The sequence below is a fragment of the Nerophis ophidion genome, linkage group LG28, assembly GCF_033978795.1.
Source record: "Nerophis ophidion isolate RoL-2023_Sa linkage group LG28, RoL_Noph_v1.0, whole genome shotgun sequence".
NCBI lineage: Eukaryota > Metazoa > Chordata > Actinopteri > Syngnathiformes > Syngnathidae > Nerophis > Nerophis ophidion.
Window position 1 is genome coordinate 34,513,154 of NC_084638.1, and position 21,183 is coordinate 34,534,336.

At 43.7% G+C, this 21,183-nt stretch overlaps 1 protein-coding gene across 1 annotated transcript; it reads left to right on the forward strand.

Moving 5' to 3' along the window:
* The first annotated feature begins 214 nt into the window (after positions 1-214).
* On the forward strand, positions 215-20,115 carry LOC133544882 (myosin-7). The gene is made up of 38 exons (XM_061890110.1): positions 215-367; positions 446-649; positions 2,240-2,383; positions 2,484-2,640; positions 2,732-2,759; positions 4,489-4,594; positions 4,665-4,757; positions 4,828-4,891; positions 4,960-5,058; positions 5,128-5,231; positions 7,859-7,997; positions 8,064-8,182; positions 8,440-8,589; positions 8,657-8,827; positions 8,901-9,210; positions 9,303-9,379; positions 9,487-9,692; positions 9,772-9,895; positions 10,206-10,342; positions 10,448-10,703; positions 10,770-11,012; positions 11,096-11,272; positions 11,351-11,496; positions 11,574-11,664; positions 11,727-12,116; positions 12,213-12,339; positions 12,417-12,535; positions 12,611-12,807; positions 12,879-13,062; positions 13,257-13,422; positions 13,484-13,608; positions 13,680-13,988; positions 14,046-14,249; positions 14,338-14,634; positions 14,902-15,006; positions 15,116-15,211; positions 16,371-16,505; positions 19,999-20,115. The coding sequence occupies exons 2-38, from the start codon at positions 449-451 to the stop codon at positions 20,017-20,019; spliced, it is 5,817 nt and encodes a 1,938-aa protein (XP_061746094.1). The 5' UTR covers positions 215-367; positions 446-448; the 3' UTR covers positions 20,020-20,115.
* The last annotated feature ends 1,068 nt before the right edge of the window (positions 20,116-21,183 follow it).

Genomic DNA, 21,183 nt, shown 5'->3' on the forward strand with positions numbered 1-21,183 from the left:
CGGGTCCATGGTGGCGTGGCGACAAAAGAATTCCTCCCTGCGTTTATTTCGGGACTGAGTCGTGTTCCCCGGCTGCTTGAGGATACCTATGATTAATCACCACTCTGCAAGCACTTCCTAATATGGCCGGGAGACCCCATCACTGATAAGACCCTGATTTCTATATTGCTCCCTGACCCCTCCCTCGGCTTGGCCCCCCAGCTCAGACACAATAGCATTCCTCAGTCGTCCCCTAAAAGGCCGGGGGGGCTTCCTTTATAAAGGCAGGTGTTGCTGGAACTGACAATAGGCCAGTGTTCCCTCTCAAGGTAAGGCGCCCCTCCACGTGGTTTCAACTGATCGGGTCTCCTCTGTACGGACCAGCAAGGTATCTCAGCGCCACGTGAGAATTGTGAGGTTGTCGGGTGTACGCTCAACACATGTCCATTCGTCCTGGTCATCTTAGAAAATGGGCGACGCGGCCATGAAGGAGTTTGGGGCGGCGGCCCCGTACCTGAGGAAATCAGACCGGGAGCGTCTGGAGGCCCAGACGCGTACCTTCGACATGAAGAAGGAATGCTTCGTTCCCGACGCCGTGGAGGAGTACGTGAAGGCATCCGTCACCAGCCGTGAGGGGGACAAGGTCACCGCCCAGACTCAGAAGGGCAAGGTCAGTGGTTTGGTACTCTTCAGGCTCGCAACCCCTCCAGTCAACAAAAACACTTGACAGGCAGAACTTTATTGATGGCTTATGCCAGTGATTCTCAAACTCCAAATAACCACTTCATATTTAAACACAGTGTTACTGTTCAAACTGTGTGTAAGGTGGCCAGAAATATTGAATATTAGGGGTGTCAAATTGTTTTACATTTTCCAATGAATTGCCATTCTTATTCGTAACGATCCCAAATCGATAAAAAAATAATAATAATAAAAATAAAATCTGTCCTGTCAAGGCACTCAAACAATCAAATTGTTGATGTAGAGGAGGGGTGTCACACTCATTGTAGCTCAGGGGCCGCATGGAGGGAAATCTAGTCCCACCCGGTCCATGACAACTTTAAAATACAACTAGGACAACTTCACATTGTTTCCTTTTGTTTTCCTTCAACACAAAATAGAACAAACACATTGTGAAAATGTACACACCACAAATAATCTTCTTCAAAAAACATTTACATTTAGTTGAAAATTCTGGAGCCGTTTGGAAAAACAGCATGGACACAATAAGCTTCCACTTCATCTCAGTGCAATTCTACTTTAAGTCACAGCCCATCTCCGACTGAACAAAAAACTAAACAAAGCCAAAATAAAAGCACTTCCATGTACCAACTACCTCATTAGTCATTTCCACTGTTCACTTTCTGTAAATGTGCACAGAAGACAATCATTTTCACACCACTATATCTATGTGCAGCATAGGCTCCAGCACCCCCCGCCACCCCAAAAGGGACAAACGCTAGAAAATGGATGGAGGGATGGATTTTACTCCTCTTTGTTTTAGGTTGGGCTGAGGAAGAGGAGTCACAGCCCCGCTGTAGCATGTACCTCTTGCTTGGTTTACTTGATGGCCCAAGTGTGAACCATTTGCTTGCCTGACAGAATTGCTTTTGCGACATCCAGTGGACACATTTAGAACAGCAGTTTCTTTCATTTAAAGATGCAGCCAAATTTGATTAGCAAACTCATCGATGCAAAAAGAATGCCATTGCAAGTTAATAATCCTAACAGAGACTCTTGCAAACTTGTTAGCACAGAAGCTAAAGCTAATGACGCTAGCTTCCTTTTCCAATTCTTTGAGTTATGTTGTAAAACTTATAAACGTTGCATGGAGTGATGAATGAAACACTACTTTTACTTCCGGTTCAAGGCATTTAAACAAGAAGTAGATTTTCAACCCACAACACCTGCAGAGAGCAAACTCCTCCAATAGGTGACGCCACAGCACAAACATTAACACCATTTCAGTGTTTCTGCTTATGTTTATTCGAGCTATTAAACACAAAACAATATAGGTGGCCGTGAAGAAAAATCCATAAATTATCCGCAGCGTTTATAAGCCGCAGGGTTCAAATCCTAGAGAGAAAGTAGCGGCTTATAGTCCGAAATTCATGGTAATAATAATTATACTTTGATATTTTTGATTTGTGTTCAAGTTGGACTTTGGCCAAGCGAATATTTGAACTGGCACATATTTTCAGCTGACGTATAACTTGTGGTACTCAAAGAGGGCTCAATGTTTGTTGGTCTTTGTCCACAGACGGTGACGGTGAAGGAGTGTGATGTGCACCCTCAGAACCCGCCAAAGTTCGATAAAATCGAAGACATGGCCATGTTCACCTTCCTCCATGAGCCCGCCGTGCTGTTCAACCTCAAAGAGCGTTATGCAGCATGGATGATCTACGTGAGTCGGGAGTACTTATATGACCCAATGCAGACAACCTTCCCTAATCATGGCGGCCTGTCCGTTCTAGCTGCCAATCATCCTTTTTTGTCTTTGGCAGACGTACTCTGGGCTGTTCTGCGTCACTATCAACCCCTACAAGTGGCTGCCGGTCTACAACCAGGAGGTGGTGGTTGCCTACAGAGGGAAGAAGAGGAGTGAAGCTCCTCCTCACATCTTCTCCATCTCTGACAACGCCTACCAGTACATGCTGACTGGTAAGGCCAAACTTCCCTCTGCACATCAGGAAATGGAGGTAGAATAGCAAAGTTCAGGTCCTCTAAAGTTCTCCTTGCCTTTCCTCCTCAGACCGAGAGAATCAGTCAATCCTCATCACGTGAGTCCGTTCTTGCTTCTTGTTGCTCCTGGAATCTTTTTACCTGACACTGGAATGACTCGAGTTTACTTCATGCTTTCCAGAAGTCAAAAACCTTTCTCATGGCAATCCATGGTAACTGGACTGTGGGCTCCGTCAGCTGCTGCCAAAACCCCAACTACCGCGTTTTGCCGTCTCCGGTTTATAAGCCGCGTCCATTCAGTTTTAGAAGAACATTCCCCCCCATGTATTATCTGCACCAGACTCTAAGCCACAGATTAGTACGTTGTGAAATGAGTCATCTACACAAAAGTATTCTGCAAATGTTTATTTACTTACCTTAACATGACCTACTCAGCGGCCATCGCTGCTGCTCACTGCTCCCCTCACCTCCCGGGGGTGATGGATCAAATGCAGAGGATAATCTCACCACTCCTAGTGTGTGTGAGACCATCATTGGAACTTTCACTTTTTAACTTGGACTGTGTCTGCAACACGGCAGTAAAACATCAGAAGTCATGGTCATGGACCCACTGTGTTGGATCCATTATGGATTGAACTTTCACAGTATCATGTTAGACCCGCTCCACATCCATTGCTTTCCTCCTCTCCAAGGTTCTCATAGTCATCATTGTCACCGACGTCCCACTGGGTGTGAGTTTTCCTTGCCCTTATGTGGGCCTACCGAGGATGTCGTGGTGGTTTGTGCAGCCCTTTGAGACACTAGTGATTTAGGGCTATAGAAGTAACATTGATTGATTGATTAGCTGCACAAACTAGCTCTCCAATCAGCTAAAAAGACTTCAATAACGCCACTGTAATGTTTTGTAGAAGTTACTGAGGAATTTGTGAAACTGAAACAATTGAAAAAGAATGTAATTTTATGTCACTTGTAAACTTGTTAGCATAGTAGCTAATGCCCTAGCACGAACAAATATGCATGAAAACACTCCAGACATCACCGTTCAGTAAGTAAGAATTGTTTCAGTTACCAAAGTTGACTTGTATAGCCCTAAATCATGAGTGTCTCAAAGGGCTGCACAAGCCACAACCACATCCTCGGCTCAGATCCCACATCAGGGCAAGAAAAAACTCTACCCAATGGGATGACAATGAATGAGAAACCTTGGAAGGGACCGCAGTGAGTACTTGGAGTGATAAATGAAGAATCCATACGGGTAGGAACGCTATGGACGATTAGAGGACAGAGCGGCCCTTCTACTTCCGGTTTAAGGCTGTAGACAGAAGGAAACACTTGAAGGCATTCACACCACAGCACCTGCGGTGAGGGAACCCTTCCAAAAGATGGCGCCAAGGCACAAACAATAAACACACCATTTTATTGTCGGTGCAGGATTTTTATGAAAAGTATGAGCGTAGGAAAACCCATAAACTAGCCGCACGGTTTGACAGGCCATGTTCATAACTATCTATTACAGGGTGTACAAACCAAAAATGAAAAGTAGCAGTTTATAGTCTGGAATTTACGGTAGTTGCTGTCCAACACAAAGGAGGGTGTGCCTGGTCCAGGACGCTGCTGCCCTATTGCAGTGGAAAACACAACAACTGTGGAGATGCAAAAGAGCCACCCTTCTCTCAATGCCAACGACAGTCGCTACAATGGAATTTCCCCTCGTTATGCGAGACGTCCTTCAAGACAGTTCAGTCGCGATTGATAAAATGCCCTGAGAACACAACGACCTGGACCTGACTTCTTACTGAATCTGAGCCCCTGGTTTTGTGTCCGTAGTGGAGAATCCGGTGCTGGGAAGACTGTTAACACCAAGAGAGTCATCCAGTATTTTGCCAGCATTGCAGCAAGCGGCGGAAAGAAAGACGCGGGCTCTGAGAAAAAGGTTCATAGCCAGATTTGGAAAGCAGGCATTGGTCCGATTGATCAAAGACTTGGCGCTGTTGTACTTTCAGGGGACTCTGGAGGACCAAATCATCCAGGCTAACCCTGCTCTGGAGGCCTTTGGTAACGCCAAGACCATCAGAAATGACAACTCTTCCAGATTTGTAAGTCTGACTTTGGAGGGAATTTGTCTGTTAGAACTGATAATCAGTTAAATGTGTTGGAAATCTGCAGGGAAAATTCATCCGAATCCACTTTGCTGCCAGTGGGAAGCTCGCATCGGCCGATATCGAGACATGTGGGTAGCGTTTTATGGATGGGAGCTGTTATTCTTGGATTTGACCACCAACTGCTTCTGTATTAAAGATTTGCTGGAGAAGTCCCGGGTCACCTTTCAGCTCAAGGCCGAGAGAGACTATCACATTTTCTATCAGATTCTGTCCCAGAAAAAACCTGAGCTTCTAGGTAAATAAATACAAGAGCACTTATGGTGCGCATAAAGCACAAACGACAAGAAGTCACTCTGCTTTTCAGAGATGCTGCTCATCAGCAACAACCCCTACGACTACGCCTTCATCTCCCAAGGAGAAACCACCGTCGCCTCCATTAATGACGCCGAGGAGCTCATGGCCACCGATGTGAGTAGGAATTGTTGCATGTGACTTTTGGGGTGCTGTAAAAGTCCCACTCAAACTTTGACGGAGTGGACAAGATGTCTCGTTGCGTGGCAGGACTGATGGGCTTGAAGAAAAGCCCCGCAAGTAAAAACTAGAAATACAAGCATGACGTTCATCCTCCAACTGTTAAACAAGCTGAATACTGTATGTACTGTACATGGACACATTAGCTACACCTCAACCAGCTACTACAGGACTGTCTTCAATTTGGCCTACGAGACCTCATGAGTCTTATTACTCACCTGCAGATGGCTTTCATTTGAATAGTCTGACAATGTTGATGCTGCTATAAAGTCCTGGACTAGTGGACACCGTGAGTAATTCAAGTCAATGACCTTTAATTCTGTTCGGATTAGAATGTATGAGCCAATACAAACAACCTTCCTTAATCATGCTGCCAAAACAAAAATCCAAAAAGGTCAACACACATTGTCACTGAACTTTATGGCCATTATAAAAAATGTTCATGCACCATAAAAAAATGAATCTAAATTTTAATCCATTACAAAGCATGATGGGAAACATGCAAAACATTCTTTTCACACGTATCCATGTCAGGCACATTTTAGCTGTTTGATGTCTTTGATTACTAAACTTTAGGGAGGTCGTCACGGAAGTAAAGCATGTAGGAGCCAAACTTTCACATACTTTTAATAGCCTCTTATAATAATAATTATCTATAAATCCATTATACTATTACAATATGTACACACACTCTCACAAATACAGTATATTGTTTCTTTACATGTAGTCACATACTTGTAATAATTATCTATAAATCCATTATACTATTACAGTATGTACACACACACTCACAAATAAAGTATATTGTTTCTTTACATGTAGTCACATACTTGTAATAATTATCTATAAATCCATTATACTATTACAATATGTACACACACTCTCACAAATAAAGTATATTGTTTCTTTACATGTAGTTACATACTTGTAATAATTATCTATAAATCCATTATACTATTACAGTATGTACACACTCTCACAAATACAGTATATTGTTTCTTTACATGCAGTTACATACTTATAATAATTATCCATAAATCCATTATACTATTACAGTATGTACACACTCTCACAAATAAAGTATATTGTTTCTTTACATGCAGTTGGCTTTTGGCCCTCAACTAAATCTACTTAGCCCAATGCGGCCCCCAAGACAAAAAGTTTGTAGAGCCCTGATCTGTGAATCTCGTACACTGTAGGACTGATATTATTATTAGTTGTTTTTTTTTTTTTTACAAAGATAATACTCATTTTTTAAACCAAGGAGCACTATTTGTTTAACAATATGGATTTTTTGTGGTGGTATTTGGCAGCGGGAAGAAAGCATTGCATCATCTTTGTAATATTTAGTTCTTGTCAAGTAGCTATCATTATTACTAGCTGACGACACACAGAGCTAACATGTCCTCAGCTAGTGATAGCGCTTATGTGGGGGGTAGTTTACGGCAGGGGTAGTTGACCAACGTTTCCAGTAAATATTCACCGTGAATTAGTCAGCTTTCACATGATTTTAATCGTATTCAATCATTTTATTCAACCAACTTACAGTTTACAACCTTGTCAAAAGATATGAAAGCATGTGTTAATCACAAAGATTATTAGCAATGCTTACGTCTATGCTGATTACAAAAATAATACTAATCAAATATACTGCAGAAGAAAGGACTTTGGAAATACAAATCCTACAATGCTAAAATAAATACATTCTAAATATCAATTTGTCCTAATATTACCGCCTGTCCCTCTAAAATGATAATAAATACCAAAAATATATGTACAATTGAAGAGCAAATGAGAATACAGCTTTAGGGGCGGCGTGGCGCAGTGGAAGAGTGGCCGTGCGCAACCCGAGGGTCCCTGGTTCAAATCCCACCTAGTACCAACCTCGTCACGTCCGTTGTGTCCTGAGCAGGACACTTCACTCTTGCTCCTGATGGGTGCTGGTTGGCGCCTTGCATGGCAGCTCCCTCCATCAGTGTGTGAATGTGGAAGTAGTGTCAAAGCGCTTTGAGTACCTTGAAGGTAGAAAAGCGCTATACAAGTACAACCCATTTATTTATTTTATTTACCACTTTAGTCATAATTTTTGCGCCTTAAGAAACTTCTCGATGACTTTAGTGCCAGACGTCTTGTGTTTGTTTGATATTGTCATGACTGACAAAAGTGTATCACAAGTGACTACCGCTGCGGCCCAGACGGACCACGGCTGACAAATAGATATTTTCTGATAGCCCACTAGAGGTCACTAATGGCCTAACAATGGCCCTATGGTTAAGAAACTTAGGTTTACGCAAGTCTGTGCTAAAAGCCATCCCGTACAATACCCAAAACTTGGGAAAGTTGAGGCAGTCGTGTCAATGTTGCAAATAAGCCATTCAAGTAAAATGTTCATATGAGAGAACATGTTCAGTGTGACTTCAAAAAGGATCTTAGAGCTCCCTTGACATATGTTCAAGATGGGCTAAAAGGGTGAATACAAGCCTGTTGATTCCACATGTGACTTAAGGTACATCATCGTCCGGATGTTGGTGACAGACCGCACATTTTGTCTATGTGGAACTTAGGATGCCTTTGATGTGCTGGGCTTCACCCAAGAGGAGAAGAATGGCATTTACAAGCTGACAGGTGCCATCATGCACTACGGTAACATGAAGTTCAAGACCAAGCAGCGTGAGGAACAAGCAGAGGCGGACGGCACCGAAGGTCAGAACAACTTCATGTCCAAAAAGGAAACAAAGCCAATCTAATACAATCTTTTGTTTTTTTCAGTTGCAGACAAAGTTGCTTATCTGATGGGCCTGAACTCTGCAGACCTCATCAAAGGTCTCTGCCATCCCAGAGTGAAAGTGGGGAACGAGTGGGTCACAAAGGGACAAAATGTCCAGCAGGTAAGTTACACCTCAACTGGTTACTTGTGTGCTTTCAACTTTGCAACACTTAGCGATCCTTGTTGCGCACTAACCTGAGGAGCTACCACCTGTGTCTGTCTACGTAAGGTGCAGTGAAACAAAGGCATTACCCCTGAGGAAACACATTGGAGTTAGTCCACTGCAGAATTAGCTGCCCATTAGAAATCCAACAAAAACTGTCCCACAACCACATGTCAAGCCAGAAAGGGAATGGAGAAAATGTATTTGTTTTGCAGGTCTCCTATGCGGTTGGTGCTTCGTCTAAGGCAGTGTATGAGAAGATGTTTCTGTGGATGGTAATCCGTATTAATCAATCTCTGGATACAAAGCAGCCTCGCCAGTACTTCATTGGTGTTCTGGATATTGCTGGATTTGAGATTTTTGAAGTGAGCTCTAGCTATATTTCATGGGCCAAACCTTTTGTGGAATACAAATCTCTGCTCTATTTTGCAGTTCAACACCTTCGAGCAGCTGTGCATCAACTTCACCAATGAAAAACTGCAACAGTTCTTCAACCATCACATGTTTGTGCTGGAGCAGGAAGAGTACAAGAAAGAGGGCATTGAATGGACTTTCATTGATTTTGGTATGGACTTGCAGGCGTGTATTGACCTGATTGAAAAGGTAAGGCTTGCTAATGAGAAGCTAACATTGACTTATCATAGAATTGGAATGACTCAAACGTTGGCGTCCTCAGCCCATGGGTATCATGTCCATCCTTGAAGAGGAGTGCATGTTCCCCAAAGCCAGTGATACCACCTTTAAAGCTAAGCTTTATGACAACCACCTGGGGAAATCCAGCAACTTCCAGAAGCCCCGGGTGGTGAAAGGGAAACCAGAGGCCCATTTTGCTCTGATGCACTACGCTGGAACTGTGGACTACAACATCAACAACTGGCTGGTGAAGAACAAGGATCCTCTCAATGAGACTGTGGTCGGACTCTACCAGAAGTCCAACCTCAAGCTGCTGTCTGTACTCTTTGCAAACTATGCTGGAGCTGAAACAGGTGAGCATTACCTTCACGCTCCCAGTGAGGGAAGCCATTGCTGCTGTTTTTGTTTCCTTTTCTTTTCTATACTCAACACCACATGTGTTTAGCTGGTGAAGGCGGGAAAGCAAAAGGAGGAACCAAGAAAAAGGGTTCATCCTTCCAGACTGTGTCTGCATTGCACAGGGTCAGTACATAAACTGGACCCTGTAATATGGAACTGAATGATACCACTTTCATTACAATGCATTTCTTATGGGATCAGTTGAACACCTTTCCTCACCACCTTTACAGGAGAATCTGAACAAGCTGATGACCAACCTGAGGTCCACTCACCCCCACTTTGTACGCTGCATCATCCCCAATGAGACCAAGACTCCTGGGGCCATGGAGAACCCTCTGGTGATGCACCAGCTGCGCTGTAACGGTGTGCTGGAAGGCATCAGGATCTGCAGGAAGGGCTTCCCCAACAGGATCCTCTATGGAGACTTTAAACAGAGGTTTCACATTGCAATAGCTCTTCTCTTTCACAGAAGTTGTTATATTTGGATTCAAGACAAATATTTCAACCATTTCCAGATATCGCATCCTGAATCCCGCCGCTATCCCGGAGGGTCAGTTTATTGACAGTAAGAAGGGGGCTGAGAAACTCCTTGGGTCTTTGGATATTGACCACAATCAATACAAGTTTGGACACACTAAGGTACTTCATTGAAAGAAGAGTATTTGATATCCCCAACTTAGCAGTGAAGCTAAAAATATAAACACAACCCAACTGATAAGGTATCTATTATTTTAGGGTTGGTGCAAAAATCCTACATGATACGTATTTAAATACATTGTCGTAAAGATGATGAGCCTCAATCATCATACAGACTCAAAATGGATGCATTTCCAACACACGAGGAAGTCAATCAAGATTGTTGATAACTTTTAGTGTGAACTCCCTGAGATGTGTCATTTCTTTTGTGGAACTACAACAGTTTTAACATGGATCTTCAATCTTTCTAAAGGTCTTCTTCAAGGCTGGTCTCCTCGGGCAACTTGAGGAGATGAGGGATGACCGCTTGTCACTCATTATCACTGGAATCCAGTCCAGATCGAGAGGCCTACTGGCAAGGGTGGAATTCCAGAAGATTGTTGAAAGGAGGTACAAGCCAGCAATTAGGCCAACGTGATATACATCGGGCCAAACATCCCCTGCATTTCTGTGTGTTCTCACGCAGTCGGCTTAACAACGGTTCATCTTTGACAGGGATGCATTGCTGGCAATCCAGTGGAACATTCGTGCCTTCATGGGGGTCAAGAATTGGCCTTGGATGAAGCTGTACTTCAAGATCAAACCTCTTCTGAGGTCTGCTGAAGCAGAAAAAGAGATGGCCAACATGAAGGAAGAATTTGTGAAGTTGAAAGACGCCTTTGCAAAGTCCGAGTCACGCAGGAAGGAATTAGAGGAGAAAATGGTTTCTATTCTCCAGGAAAAGAATGACCTGCAGCTACAAGTTCAAGCCGTAAGTGCAATGATGTTAGTACTCTCGGAAGGAATCCATCCCTAATTTGGATCATGTGCCAATTAGGAGCAAGACAATCTCGCTGATGCTGAGGAAAGATGTGAGGGGTTGATCAAACACAAGATCCAGATGGAAGCAAAGGCCAAGGAGTTATCTGAAAGACTGGAGGACGAGGAGGAGATTAATGCTGAATTGACTGCAAAGAAGAGGAAGCTAGAGGATGAGTGTTCAGAGCTAAAGAAGGATATAGATGACTTGGAGTTGACACTTGCTAAAGTGGAAAAAGAGAAACATGCCACTGAAAACAAGGTATGTCTACTGTAGATAACGTTGCCACCCTCAAAGGAAGTCATGGAATAGGAATCATGCTGCACTTTACCTTTTATCACAAGGTGAAGAACCTGGTGGAAGAAATGGCAGCTTTGGATGAAATCATTGCCAAGCTGACCAAGGAGAAGAAAGCCTTACAAGAAGCTCATCAACAAACCCTGGATGACCTCCAGAGTGAAGAAGACAAAGTCAACACTCTGACCAAAGCCAAGTCCAAACTGGAGCAGCAAGTGGATGATGTAAGTTTCAGTTAGAAGTCACTACTCCAGACACCGCGAAAAAATGAAGTTTTCTTTCAACCTTTTAATTGATTTCAGCTCGAAGGGTCTCTGGAGCAAGAGAAAAAGATTCGTATGGATCTTGAGAGAGCTAAGAGAAAGCTAGAGGGAGACTTAAAGATGACCCAGGAGAGCCTGATGGATGTGGAGAATGACAAGCAACAACTAGAGGAGCATCTGAAAAAGTAAACATGATAATCCCCATTCCCTAGCAGGAACAACCTAAGTGACATTTTTGTAACGCCTACTTTTTCTACCGCAGGAAAGACTTTGAGCTCAATCAGCTAAATAGCAGGATAGAGGATGAGCAGGCGATTGCTCTTCAGCTTCAAAAGAAATTGAAAGAGCTGCAGGTAACACACGCTCACAAATCTGCATTCCACTCAACAGTGGCTAAGTAGTTGTTCCTGACTAGTCCCGCATTGAGGAGCTGGAGGAAGAGCTGGAGGCAGAGCGAGCAGCTCGGGCCAAGGTGGAGAAGCAGAGAGCAGACCTGGCCAGGGAGCTGGAGGAGATCAGTGAGAGGCTGGAGGAGGCCGGTGGAGCCACATCGGCCCAGATCGAGATGAACAAGAAGAGGGAGGCCGAGTTTCAGAAACTGCGCAGAGACCTTGAAGAGGCCACGCTGCAGCACGAATCCACCGCCGCCACACTGAGAAAGAAACAAGCCGACAGTGTCGCTGACCTGGGGGAGCAGATCGACAACCTGCAGAGAGTCAAGCAGAAACTGGAAAAGGAGAAGAGCGAACTGCGGCTGGAACTGGACGACGTCGTTTCCAACATGGAACACGTTGTGAAAACAAAGGTTGGTTGAATCATTTATTTTGCTGGACGTGGATCCTCCAATGGACACGGATCATCTGGATGTATTTTGGGACTCAAAGATACTTTGGCACTGCAGACAAATCTTGAGAAGACATGCAGAACAATGGAAGACCAGATGAATGAATACAAGAGCAAGTTTGAAGAAGCTCAACGCTGCATCAATGACTTCAACATGCAGAAAGCAAAGCTCCAAACTGAAAATGGTAGGTATCGTGCGGCTTCAATAAAAACTCAATGTTCAGACATTAACACCACATGTCACCTTCTGCCAATTTGCCAGGTGAGTTTTCAAGACAACTAGAGGAGAAAGAGTCCCTAGTTTCTCAACTCAGTAGAGGAAAAATGTCTTATACTCAACAAATTGAGGACCTTAAACGACAACTGGAAGAAGAGACCAAAGTAATAGACCGTATTGTGACAACGGTACTTACTCTTTTGCAATGATATGAGAAGTAGATCCTTTTTTGCTGACAGGCCAAGAGTGCTCTGGCCCATGCTGTGCAGTCTTCTCGCCATGACTGTGACCTCCTCAGAGAGCAGTATGAGGAGGAGCAGGAGGCCAAGGCTGAACTGCAGCGTGGTATGTCCAAGGCCAACTCTGAGGTGGCTCAGTGGAGAACCAAGTATGAAACTGATGCCATCCAGAGGACTGAAGAGTTGGAGGAGGCGAAGTATGTCAAATCACTTTCAAATAAATGACACACCTTGTACTGTACACTAAAGACTGTCGGTGACAATGTAGGAAGAAGCTGGCTCAGCGTCTGCAGGATGCCGAGGAGGCCGTGGAAGCAGTGAATGCTAAATGTTCTTCTCTGGAGAAGACCAAACACAGACTGCAGAATGAGATTGAAGACCTCATGGTGGATGTGGAGAGGTCAAACGCCGCTGCTGCCGCCCTGGACAAGAAGCAAAGAAACTTTGACAAGGTCTGAACATCAAAAGTATCTTAATAGTTAGCCGCCAAGCATTTGAGAGTGAAAACATATTGGCATGGATACCTCATTCAAATCAATCATTGGAAATGAAGTGGCTCTGTTTAAACATATAAATACTTGTGAATAAAGATATTCTCACCAAATCTTCCTTTCTAACCATCATTGTGCCTTTTAATCAACGCTAGGTCTTGTCTGAGTGGAAACAAAAGTATGAGGAGTCTCAATGTGAGTTGGAGGGCTCCCAGAAGGAAGCGAGAGCTCTGAGCACAGAACTCTTTAAGTTGAAGAACTCCTATGAAGAATGTCTGGATCAGCTGGAAACCATGAAAAGAGAGAACAAAAACTTGCAAGGTATGATCTGTTGCTGACTCTCCTCTGATAATTGTGCTAACTTGCAAATCTTCTTCTGCAGAGGAAATTTCTGACCTCACTGAGCAACTTGGCGAGAGTGGAAAAAATATTCATGAACTTGAGAAATTAAGAAAACAACTGGATCAGGAGAAGAGTGAGATCCAGGCTGCTCTTGAGGAAGCTGAGGTGAGGGCCTTTTTTTGGTTTGAGCAGAATGTCAACTGCAACACATCCCACTATATCCTTGTGCCTACTAGGCTACCTTGGAGCATGAGGAGGGAAAGATTCTCAGAGCCCAGCTCGAGTTCAACCAGATTAAGTCTGAAATTGAACGAAAACTAGCTGAGAAGGATGAGGAGATGGAGCAGTGCAAGAGGAACCTGCAGAGGAACATTGACACCCTGCAGAGCTCCCTCGAAGCTGAGTGTCGAAGCAGGAACGAGGCCCTTCGTTTGAAGAAGAAGATGGAGGGAGACCTCAATGAGATGGAGATTCAACTCAGTCAGGCCAACAGACAGGCAGCTGAAGCTCAGAAACAACTCAAATCTGTCCATGCGCACCTGAAGGTAAGCAAGTTAGATCCCACTTTCCAACAATATGATGGTTGATGTCATCCTATGAAGGATTGCCAAATCCAACTGGATGAGTCTCTTCGTGCCAACGATGATCTCAAAGAGAACATCGCCATTGTGGAGAGACGTAACAACCTCATTCAGGCCGAGCTGGAAGAACTGAGGGCTGCTCTTGAGCAAACTGAGAGAAGTCGCAAACTTGCTGAGCAAGAGTTGCTGGATGTCAGCGAGAGGGTGCAGCTGCTGCACTCACAGGTGAAACTCTGCTATGTTTTGCTCCCTACACTTGGCTTTCTTCCACAACACATCTTTAATAGTTTTCTCTTGGCTCCAAAACATCTAGAACACCGGTCTGATAAACCAAAAGAAGAAGCTTGAGAACGATGCCTCTCAGCTTCAGACTGAAGTGGAAGAAGCGGTCCAGGAGTGCAGGAATGCTGAAGAGAAGGCCAAGAAGGCCATCACTGATGCTGCCATGATGGCAGAGGAGCTGAAGAAGGAACAGGACACCAGTGCTCACCTGGAGCGTATGAAGAAGAACATGGAGCAAACCATCAAAGACCTGCAGCACCGTCTGGATGAAGCCGAGCAAATTGCCTTGAAGGGAGGCAAGAAGCAGGTGCAGAAGCTCGAGGCCAGGGTAAGACTTTTTAATATTAGCAAAACTACATCCCCACCTTCAATGCTCTCTTAGTGCTTTTCTACTTAAATGTTCTTTGTCTATTGTTTCCCACCTTTTAAAAACATGCAACATATAAGTTGTAGTTACTGGGAGATCCAGACTTTTTGGTAAAGCATGTTTGAAGCAAACTTAACTAGGACTCTGACCATCATTGGACCGTTCTGTCGAGTTTCTCAGTCCTCGAGTTTATCCTAACCCTAACTTCAAGTCCTGCTTTACTTTCAGGTGAGAGAGCTTGAAAATGAGGTGGAGTCTGAGCAGAAGAAGAGCAGCGAAGCCATTAAAGGAATGCGTAAATACGAGCGGCGCATCAAGGAGCTCACATATCAGGTGTGTTCACCGACCGCATTCAATGTTCTCATCTTAAGTCATTGCTTTGTATGATATTCTTTCCAAGAAAGGAGATTTGTTTTGTCTTACCTACTATTTGAAATTCCAGACTGAGGAGGACCGCAAGAACGTGGTGCGTCTCCAGGATCTGGTGGACAAGCTGCAGCTGAAAGTCAAAGCATACAAGAGATCTGCTGAAGAGGCTGTAAGTCTAGGACAGGGGTTCCCCATTACATCCGTCCAAGGGCCACAAATCTTCTCTCATTTGCATATAGAGCCATGTACATTTAAGATTAATAATTGTGTCAACGTTTAAGCTTTTCCTCAGCTTTATCTTAAACTGTCCTTCTTTTAAGTTATTGCTCCTGGATGTTGTTGACAAAGTGCCGCAAATCTATAAACACAAGCCAAGGTCCACAATTGGCACCCCCGAGACTGCACTTTGGACTCAAGGCCATTGTTGTTCTAGGTTGAGAATAAGATACTCGTTGATGCCTGTCTTTAATACTACACTTATATATATGTAGATAACTACTGCAACAACACATGGTCAGAGACTAACCTGTCTCACGAGGGTGTTAACCCAGCTCACCTTCCCCACTAGTGTGTACTTCTGCATTTTCTCCACGAGAGGTCGCCACAACCACTCAATTGTTTGAGTACTTTTGGCGCCAGATGCCATTCCTGAGCATCACTGGCCAGGAATCCACCGCCATGTCATACAGCACTATGGGCAAGTGTAGGATGTAAATGTTAAATAGCAAGTGTAAATACAGTTTGTCCTGCAAGTGGGCTTCCTTTGAAGCCCAGGGTGCCACATCTCACTCTTTGAAAACTGCCACTGTTTCTTCTCCACTGCGGCTAGACTAGACAGTCATGGGATAAATGTGAGGCTTCGATGCTCAGTGTCTGTAGAAGTGTATGGAAAGTGGGCGTGGCCTCCACTGACCTGGAGGCTCAGCTTTCGCATGAAGATGAAATGATCTGTCTGAGGCTAAACTTCTCTTTGACAGACAAATGAGCAACTTGCAGCTTTCATTCCGTTCTGTGAGTGGATATGACAAAATGTACAATGCTCTGGGTGACATTTCCTTTGTACAATCTAGCGTCTTTATAAAGTTGATGTGTAATAGTAGACTGTACTGGTGTTAAGAGAGTGGATATGACAAAATGTACAATGGTCTGAGTGACATTTCCTTTGTACAATCTAGCATCTTTATGAAGTTGATGTGTAATAGTAGACTGTACTGGTGTTAAGAGAGTGGCTGAACAGTGAGCTTTCCCTACTTCAAAGACCAGCAGCCGCCAGGGAGGAACACTGAACTGAATCCAACATTTTGACGCGTGCTTGTTGACTCTTGCAGGAGGAACAAGCCAACACCCACCTGAGCAAGTTCCGTAAGCTCCAGCATGAGCTGGATGAGGCTGAAGAGAGAGCTGACATCGCTGAATCTCAGGTCAACAAGTTGCGTGCCAAAAGCCGCGACGTTGGCTCCAAGGTAAAGAGCCCTGGAACATGTGTCCAGGAGTAACGTGACACATTGACATAAGAACACCAGTCACACTTTGGAAGAACACACCGTTACTGCTCTGTGAATGTTCTCATTCATCAGCTCAGTGTCATCTCAAGGCAGTCCATCCATTTGTCTTGGAAGACACTTCACTGCTCATTGCTCTCATCTGCTCTTAGACTTACATTGGTCAGAGTGGATCTCACCAATCTAAGTGGTAGACTTACATTGGTCAGAGTAGATCCCACCAATCTAAGTGGTAGACTAACATTGGTCAGAGTAGATCTCACCAATCTAAGTGGTAGACTTACATTGGTCAGAGTAGATCTCACCAATCTAAGTGGTAGACTTACATTGGTCAGAGTAGATCTCACCAATCTAAGTGGTAGACTTACATTGGTCAGAGTAGATCTCACCAATCTAAGTGGTAGACTAACATTGGTCAGAGTAGATCTCACCAATCTAAGTGGTAGACTTACATTGGTCAGAGTAGATCTCACCAATCTAAGTGGTAGACTTACATTGGTCAGAGTAGATCTCACCAATCTAAGTGGTAGACTTACATTGGTCAGAGTAGATCTCACCAATCTAAGTGGTAGACTTACATTGGTCAGAGTAGATCTCACCAATCTAAGTGGTAGACTTACATTGGTCAGAGTGGATCTCACCAATCTAAGTGGTAGACTTACATTGGTCAGAGTAGATCTCACCAATCTAAGTGGTAGACTTACATTGGTCAGAGTAGATCTCACCAATCTAAGTGGTAGACTTACATTGGTCAGAGTAGATCTCACCAATCTAAGTGGTAGACTTACATTGGTCAGAGTAGATCTCACCAATCTAAGTGGTAGACTAACATTGGTCAGAGTAGATCTCACCAATCTAAGTGGTAGACTTACATTGGTCAGAGTAGATCTCACCAATCTAAGTGGTAGACTTACATTGGTCAGAGTAGATCTCACCAATCTAAGTGGTAGACTTACATTGGTCAGAGTAGATCTCACCAATCTAAGTGGTAGACTTACATTGGTCAGAGTAGATCTCACCAATCTAAGTGGTAGACTAACATTGGTCAGAGTAGATCTCACCAATCTAAGTGGTAGACTTACATTGGTCAGAGTAGATCTCACCAATCTAAGTGGTAGACTTACATTGGTCAGAGTAGATCTCACCAATCTAAGTGGTAGACTAACATTGGTCAGAGTAGATCCCACCAATCTAAGTGGTAGACTTACATTGGTCAGAGTAGATCTCACCAATCTAAGTGGTAGACTTACATTGGTCAGAGTAGATCTCACCAATCTAAGTGGTAGACTAACATTGGTCAGAGTAGATCCCACCAATCTAAGTGGTAGACTTACATTGGTCAGAGTAGATCTCACCAATCTAAGTGGTAGACTTACATTGGTCAGAGTAGATCTCACCAATCTAAGTGGTAGACTTACATTGGTCACAGTAGATCTCACCAATCTAAGTGGTAGACTAACATTGGTCAGAGTAGATCCCACCAATCTAAGTGGTAGACTTACATTGGTCAGAGTAGATCTCACCAATCTAAGTGGTAGACTTACATTGGTCAGAGTAGATCCCACCAATCTAAGTGGTAGACTTACATTGGTCAGAGTAGATCTCACCAATCTAAGTGGTAGACTTACATTGGTCAGAGTAGATCCCACCAATCTAAGTGGTAGACTTACATTGGTCAGAGTAGATCCCACCAATCTAAGTGGTAGACTTACATTGGTCAGAGTAGATCCCACCAATCTAAGTGGTAGACTTACATTGGTCAGAGTAGATCCCACCAATCTAAGTGGTAGACTTACATTGGTCAGAGTAGATCTCACCAATCTAAGTGGTAGACTTACATTGGTCAGAGTAGATCCCACCAATCTAAGTGGTAGACTTACATTGGTCAGAGTAGATCTCACCAATCTAAGTGGTAGACTTACATTGGTCAGAGTAGATCCCACCAATCTAAGTGGTAGACTTACATTGGTCAGAGTAGATCTCACCAATCTAAGTGGTAGACTTACATTGGTCAGAGTAGATCCCACCAATCTAAGTGGTAGACTTACATTGGTCAGAGTAGATCTCACCAATCTAAGTGGTAGACTTACATTGGTCAGAGTAGATCTCACCAATCTAAGTGGTAGACTTACATTGGTCAGAGTAGATCTCACCAATCTAAGTGGTAGACTTACATTGGTCAGAGTAGATCTCACCAATCTAAGTGGTAGACTTACATTGGTCAGAGTAGATCCCACCAATCTAAGTGGTAGACTTACATTGGTCAGAGTAGATCTCACCAATCTAAGTGGTAGACTTACATTGGTCAGAGTAGATCTCACCAATCTAAGTGGTAGACTTACATTGGTCAGAGTAGATCCCACCAATCTAAGTGGTAGACTTACATTGGTCAGAGTAGATCTCACCAATCTAAGTGGTAGACTAACATTGGTCAGAGTAGATCTCACCAATCTAAGTGGTAGACTAACATTGGTCAGAGTAGATCTCACCAATCTAAGTGGTAGACTTACATTGGTCAGAGTAGATCTCACCAATCTAAGTGGTAGACTTACATTGGTCAGAGTAGATCCCACCAATCTAAGTGGTAGACTTACATTGGTCAGAGTAGATCTCACCAATCTAAGTGGTAGACTTACATTGGTCAGAGTAGATCTCACCAATCTAAGTGGTAGACTTACATTGGTCAGAGTAGATCCCACCAATCTAAGTGGTAGACTTACATTGGTCAGAGTAGATCTCACCAATCTAAGTGGTAGACTAACATTGGTCAGAGTAGATCTCACCAATCTAAGTGGTAGACTAACATTGGTCAGAGTAGATCTCACCAATCTAAGTGGTAGACTTACATTGGTCAGAGTAGATCTGACCAATGTAAGTCAGAGACTTAGATTGGTGAGATCTACTGTCAGACTTAGATTGGTTATAGTAGATCTGAGCAATTTTAGTCTATTAGCATGAAGCGATGAAGCCTCCTGGGATGAGAGGTCAAACGTCTTCTAAGACAAACCAAAGTTGTGATGGATTGAACGCCCAGAGATGATTGATCGAGCAAAGTAGATATTGGGTCTCCTACTCACTGTGGAAGTTTATTGTGAAAAAAGGAGTTTCTTTCTCACCAAGATTCTTGCTCATGAAACAGCAATTAATTATTTAAATAATAAATAAATAACATTATAAATGAATACTATTAAATACAACAAACACTAATATTAATACATAATACTGATAATGATAAATGTATAGAATAAATACATAAAAACATTTTATCTTTGTTTTTATCTGGTTCATTGTCAAAATAAACCTACCACAACGATTATGGACTGTGCACCTTTTTGTAAGGAGACTCAGGTGTAATCCTGGAAGTGACCCAATCAAAAGTAATGAAGACATTTAATAGATAAACTGTCACTAAATCATCTCACTTTGTCTTCTGTCTCCATTCTTTTTGTTGCAGAAAGGGCTGGATGAAGAGTGAATCCCACAGCCAGCCACGCAAGAACTTGGAGATGCTCTGGAGTTTCTCCCAAGCGTCTTCCGAGTGCCTGTAGAATAAAGCAGAAGTGCAATAATATGAAGGAGTCTTTTTCTTTGGTTTTCCACAAATACATGCTCCACCTGGCTGGGACTTACCTGAGTTTGGATTCAAAAGCATGTGAAATAGAAATAGGCTTCTTCCATTCATAATCAACCTTCATCCATCCATCCATCCATCCATTTTCTACCGCTTTTTCCCTTTTGGGGTGGCGGGGGGCACTGGCGCCTATCTCAGCTACAATCGGGCGGAAGGCGGGGTACACCCTGGACAAGTCGCCACCTCATCGCAGGGCCAACACAGAAAGACAGACAACATTCACACACTAGGGACCATTTAGTGTTGCCAATCAACCTATCCCCAGGTGCATGTCTTTGGAGGTGGGAGGGGCCTATCCCCAGGTGCATGTCTTTGGAGGTGGGAGGAAGCCGGAGTAGAACCCACGCATTCACGGGGAGAACATGCAAACTCCACACAGAAAGATCCCGAGCCTGGATTTGAACCCAGGACTGCAGGAACTTCGTATTGTGAGGCAGACGCACTAACCCCTCTGCCACCGTGAAGGCCCTTCATCCAAGGATCTCCAATTAAAACACCATTTAAAAAAAAACAAAAACATTTGGTGTTATGAACCAGGGGAGTCCAAAGTATGGCGTGGGGGCCAATTGTGGCCCACAGCTCAAGACATCCTAAAATGTTGATGCTTTAAATATTAAATGTCAGTAGTCTTTTTTGATTGGACGGACCAGCTGTAAAGATTGAATCACAGTGTTTGATTTTAGTGTCGACAGCAGGGAACTTCCTGCCCACATCAGGCCTTCCACTCATTGAAAATAATGAATGAATCCTAATTCTGACCTGAACAAGACAGCACTCGGCCTCCGTTTAGCTAGCAAGCTGATTGTCCGCATGTCCATTCCTGGTTTCAATGCTCGGTCAATTCCACACAGTTGTCCCTCTTCAGACACCAAGTCCACCATCCATGCCACACAGTTGTCCCTCTTCAGACACCAAGTCCACCATCCATGCCACACAGTTGTCCCTCTTCAGACACCAAGTCCACCATCCATGCCACACAGTTGTCCCTCTTCAGACACCAAGTCCACC